The sequence below is a fragment of the Schistocerca americana genome, chromosome X (genome assembly GCF_021461395.2).
Source record: "Schistocerca americana isolate TAMUIC-IGC-003095 chromosome X, iqSchAmer2.1, whole genome shotgun sequence".
NCBI lineage: Eukaryota > Metazoa > Arthropoda > Insecta > Orthoptera > Acrididae > Schistocerca > Schistocerca americana.
Genome location: NC_060130.1, coordinates 704,888,537 through 704,901,218, shown reverse-complemented (window position 1 = coordinate 704,901,218; position 12,682 = coordinate 704,888,537). Strand labels below are relative to the sequence as shown.

Here is a 12,682-nt window from a genome sequence, read left to right as displayed (position 1 = left end):
CCAAGGTATGAAGGTTGTAAAACAAACTTCCCACAGTTTGTGTCAGGTTGATCTTTTCGTCTGATAGCACTGCGTAAATATTTTGTCTATGAGGTGTCACAAGTAGTGTTCCTGTAGCTGTGGGAATCATTGGTTGAAAACGAGTTTAACACCAATGGGTACAGTACTGCTAAATGTTCAACATGATTATCAACCTAATTCTGAGTTCATCCGCAAACTCAGGCGAATTTATAATATTGAAGCTAGACTGTGTATCCTTGTCTTCCTTGGGTGGGAATTGGAAGGAATTTACACACACGTATACAATACTATGAATTCTTCGAACGCTATAGTTAACGTTGCTCTCATAAACTACTTCTGTTTTTTAATTCTTCTGGGTCTTCAGCGTGCAATATGTGTTGTAGATACAGTTTTAGAGCAAAAGAATTGACCGCCAAGTCTTTCACGTAAGGTGGGCAATACAGTCGTGCTCCTCTCAGAATCCTATGTCCGGCAATATGCTCGACCTGGCAACATTGTAGACTGCGGCACATCCCAGAGGAAGTCTTGACTTCAGTCTTAGTACTTTATTCTTGACTACGACCGTAGTCTTGAGGTAAAACGCGAGACTAGCTAATACGACGTCAGGTAACTAAAAGGACACGTCGACAAAGTTTTTATCGCCCCTTTCCTCTCGGTGCTGAAGCTATGAGTGTAATTCTAGAGAATCTACAATAGATTTCGCTTTCTGTCACACTGGTAATCATAGTTTGGTCCAACAATGTTTTAGCGAAAGATTTCTTTGCCGACCATCTGCCTCTGAACACCGCATGCGTCTGAGTTCTCTGGGACCCATTTACTGTCCACCGGCGGGGGCTGAGGCACTGCATTGTCTCGCCTTTTGCCGACAATGTCTGCTCCACTCCGCACTCTCGACCATGTAAAATGATTTAATGTTGTTGAGTGTGAACCATAAAATCTGTCTACGATTTGTGTTTCACTCTTGATAGCAAAGGAGGTACAAAACCGTTTTTATTTGATGATTATTTTATTATACTAGAATGCAATACATCAATGTGGCACAGAATTAACTTCATTGTTTCTGATACAGTGCACTACAATTAAAGCGTCACATTCTGTTCTTTTTCCTTTCACGGGAGGTTCCTCAAATAATTTGTTATTGTCACGCATTCATATGTGTTAGTCAAGGCTCAGAGAGTAAATGCAGTGCAATGTGCTTGATTTCTTTCTTTGATTCCCTATGGTAAATAGATGCAAAATATTGTGTCAATACCTATCAGAACCTGATTTATAGCTACTCTGGTAAACTGCTTGTTTTGAGGTCTATACCTTAATTAATGGAGCAGTGAACGCTGTTCACAAGTGATATTTAAAATATTCAATTGGATTTAAGGCGACAAAATTGCCCATATTTGAAGCTACCCAGAGAAAATGTAAGTTGCTAGAGCCGCTGTTAGCAAATGTCTGCAGGGAGTTCCTAATTGCTACTGTGGAAATTTAGCATAGAGGCCCTATAGTAATCAAGAGGTTCATTTCCTTTATACTTATCACCCTGGCATGTGAGTCTTAAGTGAAGAACAATATTGAAATTCGTATCGCTGATTGTCGATTAGAATTTCTTCAGAGACGCTGGTATTGCGAAGCAGCTTGGCGGTCACAAAGCCAAGATCTATGACCATTAACACAACTTACTGAGTCGAACTACCAAGAGGAGTTGATGTGTAAAGGTTTTCTTCCGATTTCGATACAGAATTTTTTCTGGAAATCCCCAGCTCCATAAAACATGTCAGAAAAAAAAGCTCGCATACGCTGGTCCCTACCACGGTTAGAACTGACGACTGATCGAGCCGTTCTGACCCAAGACACGGGCGGTACCACCGGGCTACGGACACACTGCTGCCTGCACGCCGCTCTCATCGTGGTACTGGTCGCTCAGCCTCATAACGCATCGTGAAAGATAATAAAAGTTGGCACTTATACGAAGAACAGCATTTCTTGAGGCAAAAAACTGAATTTTCTGTCTCAGTGTCTTAGTTTTACAAGAGGATTATATAGCACGAGTCATTCAAATGGAAAGGGAATATCAAGTGAATCTAGCGAGTCAATTCAGTACCATACGCGGAATTGATTGCCCTGTCACAGTGTTGCCTAATGTTTGTGACAATGTTGCCAATTCTCAGCTGTGCTAGGAACAGCTCTGTAGCGGTATGCGAGGAGAATCCCGTGCCCGTGTCATAGGAAGATACGGTGAGGAGGCGCGGGGTTTGGTTAATATGCAGCGTTTTCTCCTACCAGTTGTGTCTAACATTCAGGTGTACAATCTTCCATCACGATTACAGTTTCCTACAAACCTAGATACGAATAAAACACCTTGTTACTTTGTGACAAAAGATTATTTCAGTACAATAAAAAGTCTTTGAAAATCACTTATTCCCACCTGTCACAAAAGTAAGATAACAAACACTTTTCACCTCGAAATCGATTGCACTTATGTGCAGTCTTGTGAAGTTTAAATAAATCGTCTTAACGGCACTAAATCGTGGTTTGTGAATCATTTAGTGGCCGTACTCTACCGTATTTCACTGGATGGAAGGCAAAAAGCTTACTGACAAATTTCACAGAAGGAAAAGGCGAACGAAATGTCTCCCACTGGAAGGTCATGTTGTTTTATTTAAATTATTACAAAATCAGGTAAAACGAACAGTCAGGTTGTCAGTATAAGCACATTACTGTTGACAGTATGATGTTGCACCGCCCAGGGCCTGTAATGACAAAGGGCCCGTTTAGGTCAGGCATATTGTATACAGATGTGGAAGAGAGCACCACTAGATTCTAATCCGTATGCATTGCATACACACTGAAATTACTGTTACAGTGTTCTTATGAAGCCCAATGAGTTAACTGCGTATTTTCCGGTGAGAAAGAGCACTGGCAAACAGTCTTCGCTACATTAGGTTACTTAATCTGGTGTCACTCTGAGCTAGAATTTATGGTCAGCGACTAAGTGTAAGGTCAATGAGTCGGCTGCGAGTTTTGCAACTGTGAAATACTTTCCTACATTATAGAAGCGAATATTAAATTTGAACTAATATTGCGAAAATTTTGTAATTGGATAGCTTAGAATGAAAGTCTTTCTGTTTATTGCAAAGAAAAACAACTGATTTTCTAAAACATTGTCTGTCATACACAACTTGAAACAGGTCATGTCGACCAAATCATATGGAACAACTGATAGCGACGTATATCGGAAGGCAGTAAGATCTATTGTTTTTAGGATTGGCAGTACTCGATAGCCATTTCTAGGCGCAAGTAAATGAAGAAAGGCAGCGCGTTTTTGTTATCAAGTAACGTCTTCATCAATTACTTTAGTTTTAATGTAATCTACGAGTTATTACTGATGTTTGATATTAACATGAAAAGGATTCCGTAGACAGGGAAAGAACCTGTTCATCGGAAACTACTTCTATAATGACCAAAAGGCATCAAATGATCTTCAAGCACAGTGTTCCAGCAGCGGTATGCAGAAAATAACAGTAATAATGACGGTAATAATCGAATTATTCGGTAACTTCACACTTCCCAGTGGATTTTCTCGAACTAAGAAATTTGCTGAATTTGTGAAAATTTCAAAATGGCTTCACATCGAGCCTATGATGGCTAGAAGAGTCTTTACATCCTGGTGACATGAGAATAGCATAATGTCCGCTTCAGAAGCTTGCTTCTACTTAACCATTTAATAGTCTCGCGTTTTTTCACCGTGACTAATTTTGTAAGCTAAGCACATCACCTGTGACAGCACACTCCTGGGGCTGGGAAATGTGGCCATAATGGTCTGGCGGAACGAACTATCACAGGTGCAATACATGGGTTCAGGCATTTACTTTTAAGAGGCACAAACAGATTTACTTTACCACCGGTAACATCAAGAGAATGACGTTATAATCCAGAATCCACATTAAACATCACGTTCCTTCATTACCAACTGGGCAGAGCTGGTTTACGTTGGGAAATGACATAGCGGAAGTCATGGTAAACAGAAATATAGTCGCCAGTAGACTTACTTACATTAGAAAATTTTATTTTATTTGGTGAACCGATAGCCATTTAAAGGAACTTTGGCTCTTACTTTGCTTGTACTTGCTTGACCTAGAGACGTTGAAAAATTTGGTGCTGGCCTGTGATTCGAATTCGTATCTCCTCTTTCGAGGATCTGAATCTCTCGGAACAGTATAGTTCAATCATTTTGTTCCTTTTCTCAAGACTGCAGTCTTCTCTAGGTCTCCTCCAAAGGTAAGTGCATGAGTCCGAATTCCGATCCAGTACAAAAGTTTTCATAATTTCATTTCAAGCCCTATCATGTGCACACCGGCCTGATAGTGAAAATTAACGTATATTTTTAATGTCTGTTCATGTGTTGCCAACAATCGCAATAGGTGTCGTTATTTCTGGTCAAACACGCACACATCTTACTATTGGTGAGTAAGCAACTGATACTTAAGCTATATTCGTGGATATAAGGTAGGTGAGCAGTTCGATTGTCGCTTGGGCACAAAAGTTTGTATCCTTATTTTAGAGTCAAACATCTAGCAGCTGGTAAGAAAAACTGATACGTAACATTTGATTTTACTTAGTTAACAATCCGATTAGAATAGAGGTATATCAGGCATCTTTCGTCGTTAGTTAACAGGGACGAAAGGGTCTTGATAGAAGTCCCGGATTATTACAAAAACTGTCGTCTTTTATTTTCAAATTCAGATTTGGTTACTGGTATTGGCAAAAACTTCGGTAATTCATGACTCTTCATGGCTAGTCATCAATATGATATTATTAGATTAGGTTACATTAGATTAATTCTTGTTTCATAGATCTTGAATACGATATTTCGTAATGATGTGGAACGTGTCGGTTTAATGATAGATTTCTTTACATACCATGATTAAATTCCTTTACAATTTTTTACATACCATGATTCAATTTCTTTAAAATTTTTTACTCTCTCTCTCTCTCATTATTTTCGTTCTTTTTTTATTTTTATTTGTTTGTTGTGCTCGACTATCGGCGAGGCACGAAAACGTCTGTGAATGAATTTCTTAGTTTTGAGTACACTTAAGAAATAAATATAAAAACTATGAGAGTTACTGATTTATGATGCTTAGTTTGCAGTCAGTTCTGAGTATTATTAGTAACTACGCTCCAGTCCCTAAACCTAGTTACAGAAATGCGAATCAGACGCATTACGTATTCCAGCCCGTAGGAGCCGCGACTTGGAGACACGAGCTATGGTCACTTCCCAGCCCGCTGTAAGATCACATCTGTTCGTCTTCTTCCTGCTGGTATTGTAACTGAGATTTGGCAACAAGGCAATGTATGTTTGGCAACTCTGTGATCGACGAGTTACTTCCTGGTGTGCACGAAATTAAGCCTCAAAGTTCACTTGATTTTACCTGTCATTTGCATTGAATATTCTGAGTTATTATAGCTTGAGGTGCAAAAAAACATTGTAAATTTACGGTTTTCAGCGCAGGAAAGTCGTTCCGCGTGGAAATCGCAACTAATCTCGTGCTTCAAATAGCGGTTTACGAGTTCTACCCACTATTGGTCTCGTAAGATGAAGCTAAGACACATACTTCTTCGCCAGCTCTGTGGTAACGTGGTGACCTGTGAAAAGGCGTCTGATATGGTTCGCAGTTCCAGTCTCACAGAGTGTAGCGTTGTTATCCCTTCCGTGAAAGAGCTACAAGCAGTCACATCAAACATCGATAAGGAAATCGCAAGAAAATACTTTCGGCTCATTGTGAAATGGTGAAAAACTTACAATGCTGCACAACAGGTAACGCCTCCTTCCGCTGCTGCAAGGAAATTTTGGGTTTCTAGGAATACATAACTTTATTTATGAAATGCCACATTTGCATACCTCTTGAGTATGACACAGCATACCAATTAAACACAGACCCAATCAAAATCTAAGTGAGTAGTATTTTACCAATTCGTGACGATAGAAGTACGCTTGTGTACAGATACTCAGTTTTGTTAAAACAGTCTTTCGTTGTAAGGTTATCGTGGGTAGCTTTATTTCATTTTTTATAATACAGTTCACAATTTTCGTAAGGTTTCCTTTAATGTTGTTAAAACAATACTAAACATGAGAGAGAAATTAATCAACAACGATGTATGCGAATTCTCTGATGTCATCTATAACAATCTGAAAATGCACATGCGGTTTACTGATTACATGCATGTAGAAAACTTGTTCTGAGTTAAAGGTGTCAAACAAGGCTTGAAGAAGAATAAAATGCCACTACCAGACGACAGCTAATGTAGAAAATACTTTTCCGACATGTTTTGGCGCGATGCGCTCTACCCATACATAATACAAAAGTTTCGAGATGCATCTACTGTCTGGCTGTCTATTAAACCTGAAATGAACAAAATGTCGCAGAAGTTAGCCCTTTTTCCACATACGACTATTTTGGATTGAGATGTGAAGGAAATTATGTTACAAGTTTCATTAGATTGATAATTTTAGCAGACAGCAGAATTGAGTTTTAAAAAATACAGCGGTGAAAGTACTCGAACTCACTACATCTTATCTACCGTGCACGATACTTACCATTACGCCACTAGCTGACACGGAGCTATAACAGCTCCAGAAGTGATCAACAATTCCCCCAGAACTTCTGCATTCTACAGCGCTGTGGGATAATGCTTATCACCAGGTCAATACTTATGAGAGACAAACAGCTATACCTTTTCTTTTGCACTGCACGACGTTTTCAACAAACCGATCGCAATAGTGTAGCTCAAGTGGAAAGGAACACTTCTTATTTTAATTTCTGCATCCTACACTGTTCGCAGTTCTGTGTTGGTCGCAGTTTCGTGATTTTATTTTGGTGATTACAAAATAATGATGAATGCATGCACTGGGTAGCCGAGGCCGCTAGTTCATGGTGATTCGGTCAACCACGTAAATAAATTTACTGAACATGCTGCAAATTGATACAGGGAGCCTGTGTGTCAGAATTCTCAGCCAGTGTGGTACAGCGGTGTTATGATAAAAGAATGAGCTCCTGAGAAGAGGATTTGGAGGTCTGTTGGGCTGATGATAGGTTGATATATCTATGGTCTGGGTTTGATTCCAACTTCGGTCAATGGTTTTAGATGGGGAGAGACAGATTCCATTCTCTTCTGGCTACACCAAGTGGAGAAGATATAATGGCATTGTGGTCTGAATTTCACATTAAAAATGATATTCCTTCTCTAACAAGTAGACGTTAGGTTGAGCCATAATAAAGTCTGGAGTGGCGAAATGTAGAAACAGTACCACCAGTAACCTTTCTTATACTAGTTATTTATTTCTAGTGACGAATCAAAAGCTATGTAGGCTCACAGGACACTTATTCCATCTTTATCTGAGCTTCTGTATGTCGATAAAATTGGTTCTGAACTGGGAATGCAACTCAGACCCCCCTTAACGCGGAATTTTATCCCTTCGTGACAATACAGCGCGGCTACAATTTGTTGTTGCGCATGAATGGGTTCGAATCTTGGCCCGGCACTAAAGATTTCATTATGTATTATCAAGGTCTAGCTTGAGAATACCTGTCTCCTGGTGGATAATAATTTCGATTTTTAATGTATTTTCATTCGTTGTCAACACTAAAGATATTTGACGTTTTTGACTCCCTGTGAGACACAGAACTACTTGCGAGATCACTGTAAGTTCAAGATGTTATTGAGGGCTGCCGGTGGAGAAAAATTCGGTAGCTGACGTCTCTCTGTGTGTAGTCAACAACGATATGTGTGGAGCTCTATTCCCAGTCAGCACTGAACTTTTCGTCATATTATTTCTAGTTCAAACATGCTCACATGTCGCTGCTGGTGCAACAAACCCATATTTTACGTTCGTTTTCTCTAGAATATAACAGCGATAGGTGCCGGGTTGATGATTTTGGCGCGAGTTGCAGTTCGTGAAATTGAGGATTTGGAGCAGTTTTGAGCTACAGTGTATAAACTTAAATTAATTCTTTATGCGCATTCTGAGTCTTTAACATTACTTGATTGGCTTCTGAACTCAGAATCTGAACTGTATGGAGAAGCTTCAGACTTAGAAATACTTCAGTGAGTCACTGAACACTGTTAAAAGAGGATCAGATTCAGCGGTCTCTTGTGAATTATGAAGCTAACCTTGAGAACATCGGTGATGCACTTCCATGCAATCGAGCTTATAGTTATTAGTGAATAGATCAAAAACTAAGCACTCCTAAGTAGCAGTTTATGCTTTTGTTTTGTGGTGACTGAATAAACAAACTGGTGTGTCGAAGATTAATTCATTGCTAGTGCCTCAAGTCCTTTCAGTCATAATAATACAGTTCTACAATTTTTAATTTAAGCTTAGGTAGCTAGAGATAACCAATTTCAGGAGAATGCACTACAATGCAAAATTGAAAGTGCGGATTCACGAGTGTGAACAGCGGATCTGCGAGAGCAACCAACGTAAACAATGGCCTAGCACGGGGAATTCGAGAGCGACCAGAGCATCGTAGGGAAAACCTGTAGTAGTTATATGGCAGACGCAGGGTTCCCATAGCAATTAACAAGAAAAACGAAGAGAATAGAAGAGCCGACATAACATTTCTGATATGGCACGTAGTGATTGACTTCTCAGCTAGTGTACTGACTGCTGGTGCGACGTGCCGTCGGCTTTTTACGCTGGTCTCCGGCAGAGAGCGTCGCTAATATAGCTTTCTTAAGGTATGGGGACCAACCCGAGAACGACGTAGCTAGCAAATTTTATCGATGCTATCACGTGCAGAAATACAAGGTACTCTGCGACGGATAGTGAGTTCTAGCTAATCACAGTTAACTTTTCAAAATACGATATCTTGTAAACGATTCTCACTAGAATCCTGCAACAAACATTACGAACATTTTAATCTACCCTACTGTGATTCATTAATGTCAATAGGCGATCTTCCATTTAAAAAAAAGTTGATGTTTGCACAAATAATACACTTTCTAGGTATTATTACGATCTGCATACTGGCTAGAGAGAGCGAGAGAGAGAGAGAGAGAGAGAGAGATCCGGAAAGACATGAAAGTGAAAAAATTAAGGCAATAGTGGATTCACTGACTTTAAAATGTCATTTCACTTACCTTTGGTCATATGCAAGAGACGCTTGCTCTATGAGATCGAGCATTATCTTCTTTCCAGAGTTGAGCTCGCTTACTAACTGCTGGTAGAGGCTGTTGAAGTGATTCCTCTCTTTTAGAAGATGGTTTATCTCCTCCCGTAGTTTAGAGTTTTCTGCTAGAATCTTATTGAATTTCACCGTTACCTGGCAAAAGCATACAATGTGTAACAGAAAACAGTGAATAAATACGTTATTCAAGTAAAAGATTTAAAAGGACCAAAATAGATTTCAGTTGTATGAAGAAATATTTCAAAGATATTTGAGGTTTTTTAACATCGATAATCCACACTGTCAAGTTTAATGACTAAACCTGTGCTGCTCATTTAATGGTAATGTCTCACGATACAATTTATAACTGGTGCTAGGAACAACAGAGGTTAATTTCTATCATCAAACTGAGTTTTTTCAGCTCTTTATGACTAAAGTTGACACTTTCCTCTAGTTGTTTGACCCAGACACTTGAGGAATCTGGTGGATACTGTAACTTTAGGCGTATCTAGGTGAGCTAATGGGCCAGCTACAACTCCTTCGAGGTAGACTGAATTTAGTGCATGGATGAACGCTAGCGGGCACAGGTCACAGGACGCGACGCGGCCAGGCCGGGCAGTTGAAGGTTTGCGGCTAGCCACGTGCAGAGACAATGAGCGTGTCGCCGGAAACGGGTAAACGCCAGAGCTAGGAATTTGGATTGCTGATGCTCGCATTGTCTGTGGAGAATATGCTCCAGGAAATGGTTGAGTCTCAGACTTTCTTAAAAATGGCGAAATTACAGAACTCTTTGAGATTCGATAGTGACTCACATCAAATATTGATGCCAATCGGAATACATTTGCGATCTCAGACAAATGAGGCACATCCAGTGACACTACAGTGTCTCAATATCTTTAAAACTACAGAAGTTAATATCACCAGGGAATAAACATTTTTCACAAAGTCCCTGTGAATTAAAAACTTTTAATCGCTCCATGCGATTTCAACAACCGATATTTCAGATGATAGCATAGCACTGTATCTGTCATTCTTGGAAGCTATGTACCTGTATCTACTTTATTTATTGACTTACGACGTTTTTTATATCTTTTTCATTGTGTAAATGTTTGTCAGAACATCGTATTTACGCAGCAAATGAACACAGCATCAGTACCTCACATTTTGGCATACCGGTTACTATTTTGCCAGTAACTTTTTTCAAATGTTGGTTGCAAGTGCTGTTAAAAAACTGTGCTAAATTAAAAGTACTCAATCGCGTGTGGCAGTGGACGCCACAATTGAAAAGTTAACCAATAGACTCTTCTGTCAAGATGGCATAAATAATTGTTTAAAAAGTATCTAACGACAATCTGTTGTCATTTAACGTGAGCGCACTTCCACAAAAATACTAGAATATTTATTTATGAACAAACCTTTATTTACAATTATTGTGAATTATCTGTGTGTTACAGAATGTTTATAACATTCCTTTTCTTTAAACATTGTTATAATATATTATTACTGCTGGAAAGGGGTCAAGTGAGTCAAATCATGTCTACAGTGTTTGAGAACGATTTATTTTTGAGGGGGATGCCCTTCAACCAATGAGAGTTGAACAGTGGCGCAACACTTATAATTCGAAAGGTTTGAATGTGCTCCAGAGTAGGATAGCTTTTGCCCCTTGGTTTATGGAACTGAGAATCGACAGAGTATGACTTACTATTGTTCGTATCGTGTGTGTTAATTTGTGAATGATGATGTAGAACTCTGAACTGTTTTGAGCTGTTGAATATTGCGTGTATTGTGATTACGCAATGGACTTGGTTTTCGAGAAACTTTGATGACTTATGTGTGGAGATTTTGCTGCCATTCTCGTAACGTTATCAAAGTAACTTTACTGCTATTTTCTGTCTGTATTTTAACTGAATATCGTAGGACCACTTCTCGTTTATTTGAGATGTTCTTTCTTGAATAAACATAATTCAGCATAATTTTCTGTTGTCTTCATCAATTACAGACGTTAGAATAGAACCCTCTTTATTCAATTATTTGTCTATCTTTTATTTTATATTTTTATGTACTTGATTAACTCACAATTCTAGCCAATGCATAGACTATTTGACTGCTGGATCACAGCTACAGATTATTATTTGCAGCGAATTGGCTGTTGGACATGAAAGGAGACGTGCGCGGCTCGACCCTGTGACTATATCGAGCTATTCTTTTTAAGACAGAGCCTTGCACTGCCGAAGTCGGGATATTAGCCTAATCCCTTTAGAACTGCAATTGCAATTCTTTGATCCAGGTCCCAAATCTATTGCATAATAGACAGTTTGTGTGGGGACTCTGAGCATAATATTTTGCACCAGTTACGTTCTTCAGAATCGGTAGCAAAAGTTATGTGTTCAAAAGTTAGCCGCTGAGCTTAAAAAAAGAAGAAGGAGACTATGTAGGGGCGTGCTGAGTTCGAGTCTGCAAGCAGCGCTGACCTCGACGGCGTCGTAGTGACACGGCACGGCAACGCGGGCCACTGGCGGTAACTTCGAGTTCATCGACAAAATTCAAATGGTTCAAATGGCTCTGAGCACTATGGGACTTAACTACTGTGGTCATCAGTCCCCTAGAACTTAGAACTACTTAAACCTAACTAACCTACGCACATCACACACGTCCATGCCCGAGGCAGGATTCGAACCTGCGACCGTAGCAGTCGCGCGGTTCCGGACTGCGTGCCTAGAACCGATAGACCACCGCGGCCGGCAGTTCATCGACAGCATCCACACTTTCGGCAGCAGCAATATAGCAGAAGCAGCCAGCATGACCCACAAGTTAAGTACATGCGTCAATAGCGTTAATATGTGTGAACCCACATGGTCATTGTCAGTGATGGAGCTTCTAACAATTAAGCAATCACTCAGCATGTGTGGTTCCGATAATGTCAGTGGGCCACGTAGTCCAAACTCTGAACGTTGTAATAGGTACCTTGAGAGGGACGATATTAGTGGAGCAGATAGTATGAAATCAGAGGAAGGAGATGTAATTGCGGGTGGTTCTATGGCACGGGTAAGGGAAATTCTGACAAACTTTAACTCTAAAATGGAGATCTTGGATACAGAGACAGGTTCAATAAAAACAGACATAGGTTCAATAGAGACAAGTATAGCAGAAACAGTAAAAGTTGACGTGAAGAAAATTAAATCAGATCTAGAAGCGATAATTTTGTCAAGACAAGAAGCTATAAGGGCAGATGTAGGAAAAATTTCTGAAGAAGTCGGCCTGGTGAACACCAGCGTCGTCGACACAGTGGAGAAAAATTTCGGGGACAAGTTGGAGAAGATACAGGACGAACTGGGTGGCGAAATGAAAATTTGATTGCAGAGCCAAAATACACTTGAGGAATTGACCACTAAGTCTGTTGACAATTTGTTAAGTAGAGTAGCAGAATATGAAAGAGAGGTGCTTAGAAATAGAGAACATTTGGAATCAAGATTAAATAAAGCAGCTGTGCAGCACGAACAGCA

The 12,682-nt window shown here is 39.7% G+C and overlaps 1 protein-coding gene across 1 annotated transcript in view; it reads right to left on the bottom strand.

The window, feature by feature from the left end:
• LOC124556791 (coiled-coil domain-containing protein 63) overlaps positions 1-12,682 on the bottom strand; it is a gene marked incomplete at its 3' end in the record, with an annotated part of 232,808 nt that overhangs the window by 76,101 nt on the left and 144,025 nt on the right. The window contains 1 exon segment of the mRNA XM_047130802.1: positions 9,154-9,335. Within this exon segment, the coding sequence (XP_046986758.1) occupies positions 9,154-9,335 (182 nt within the window).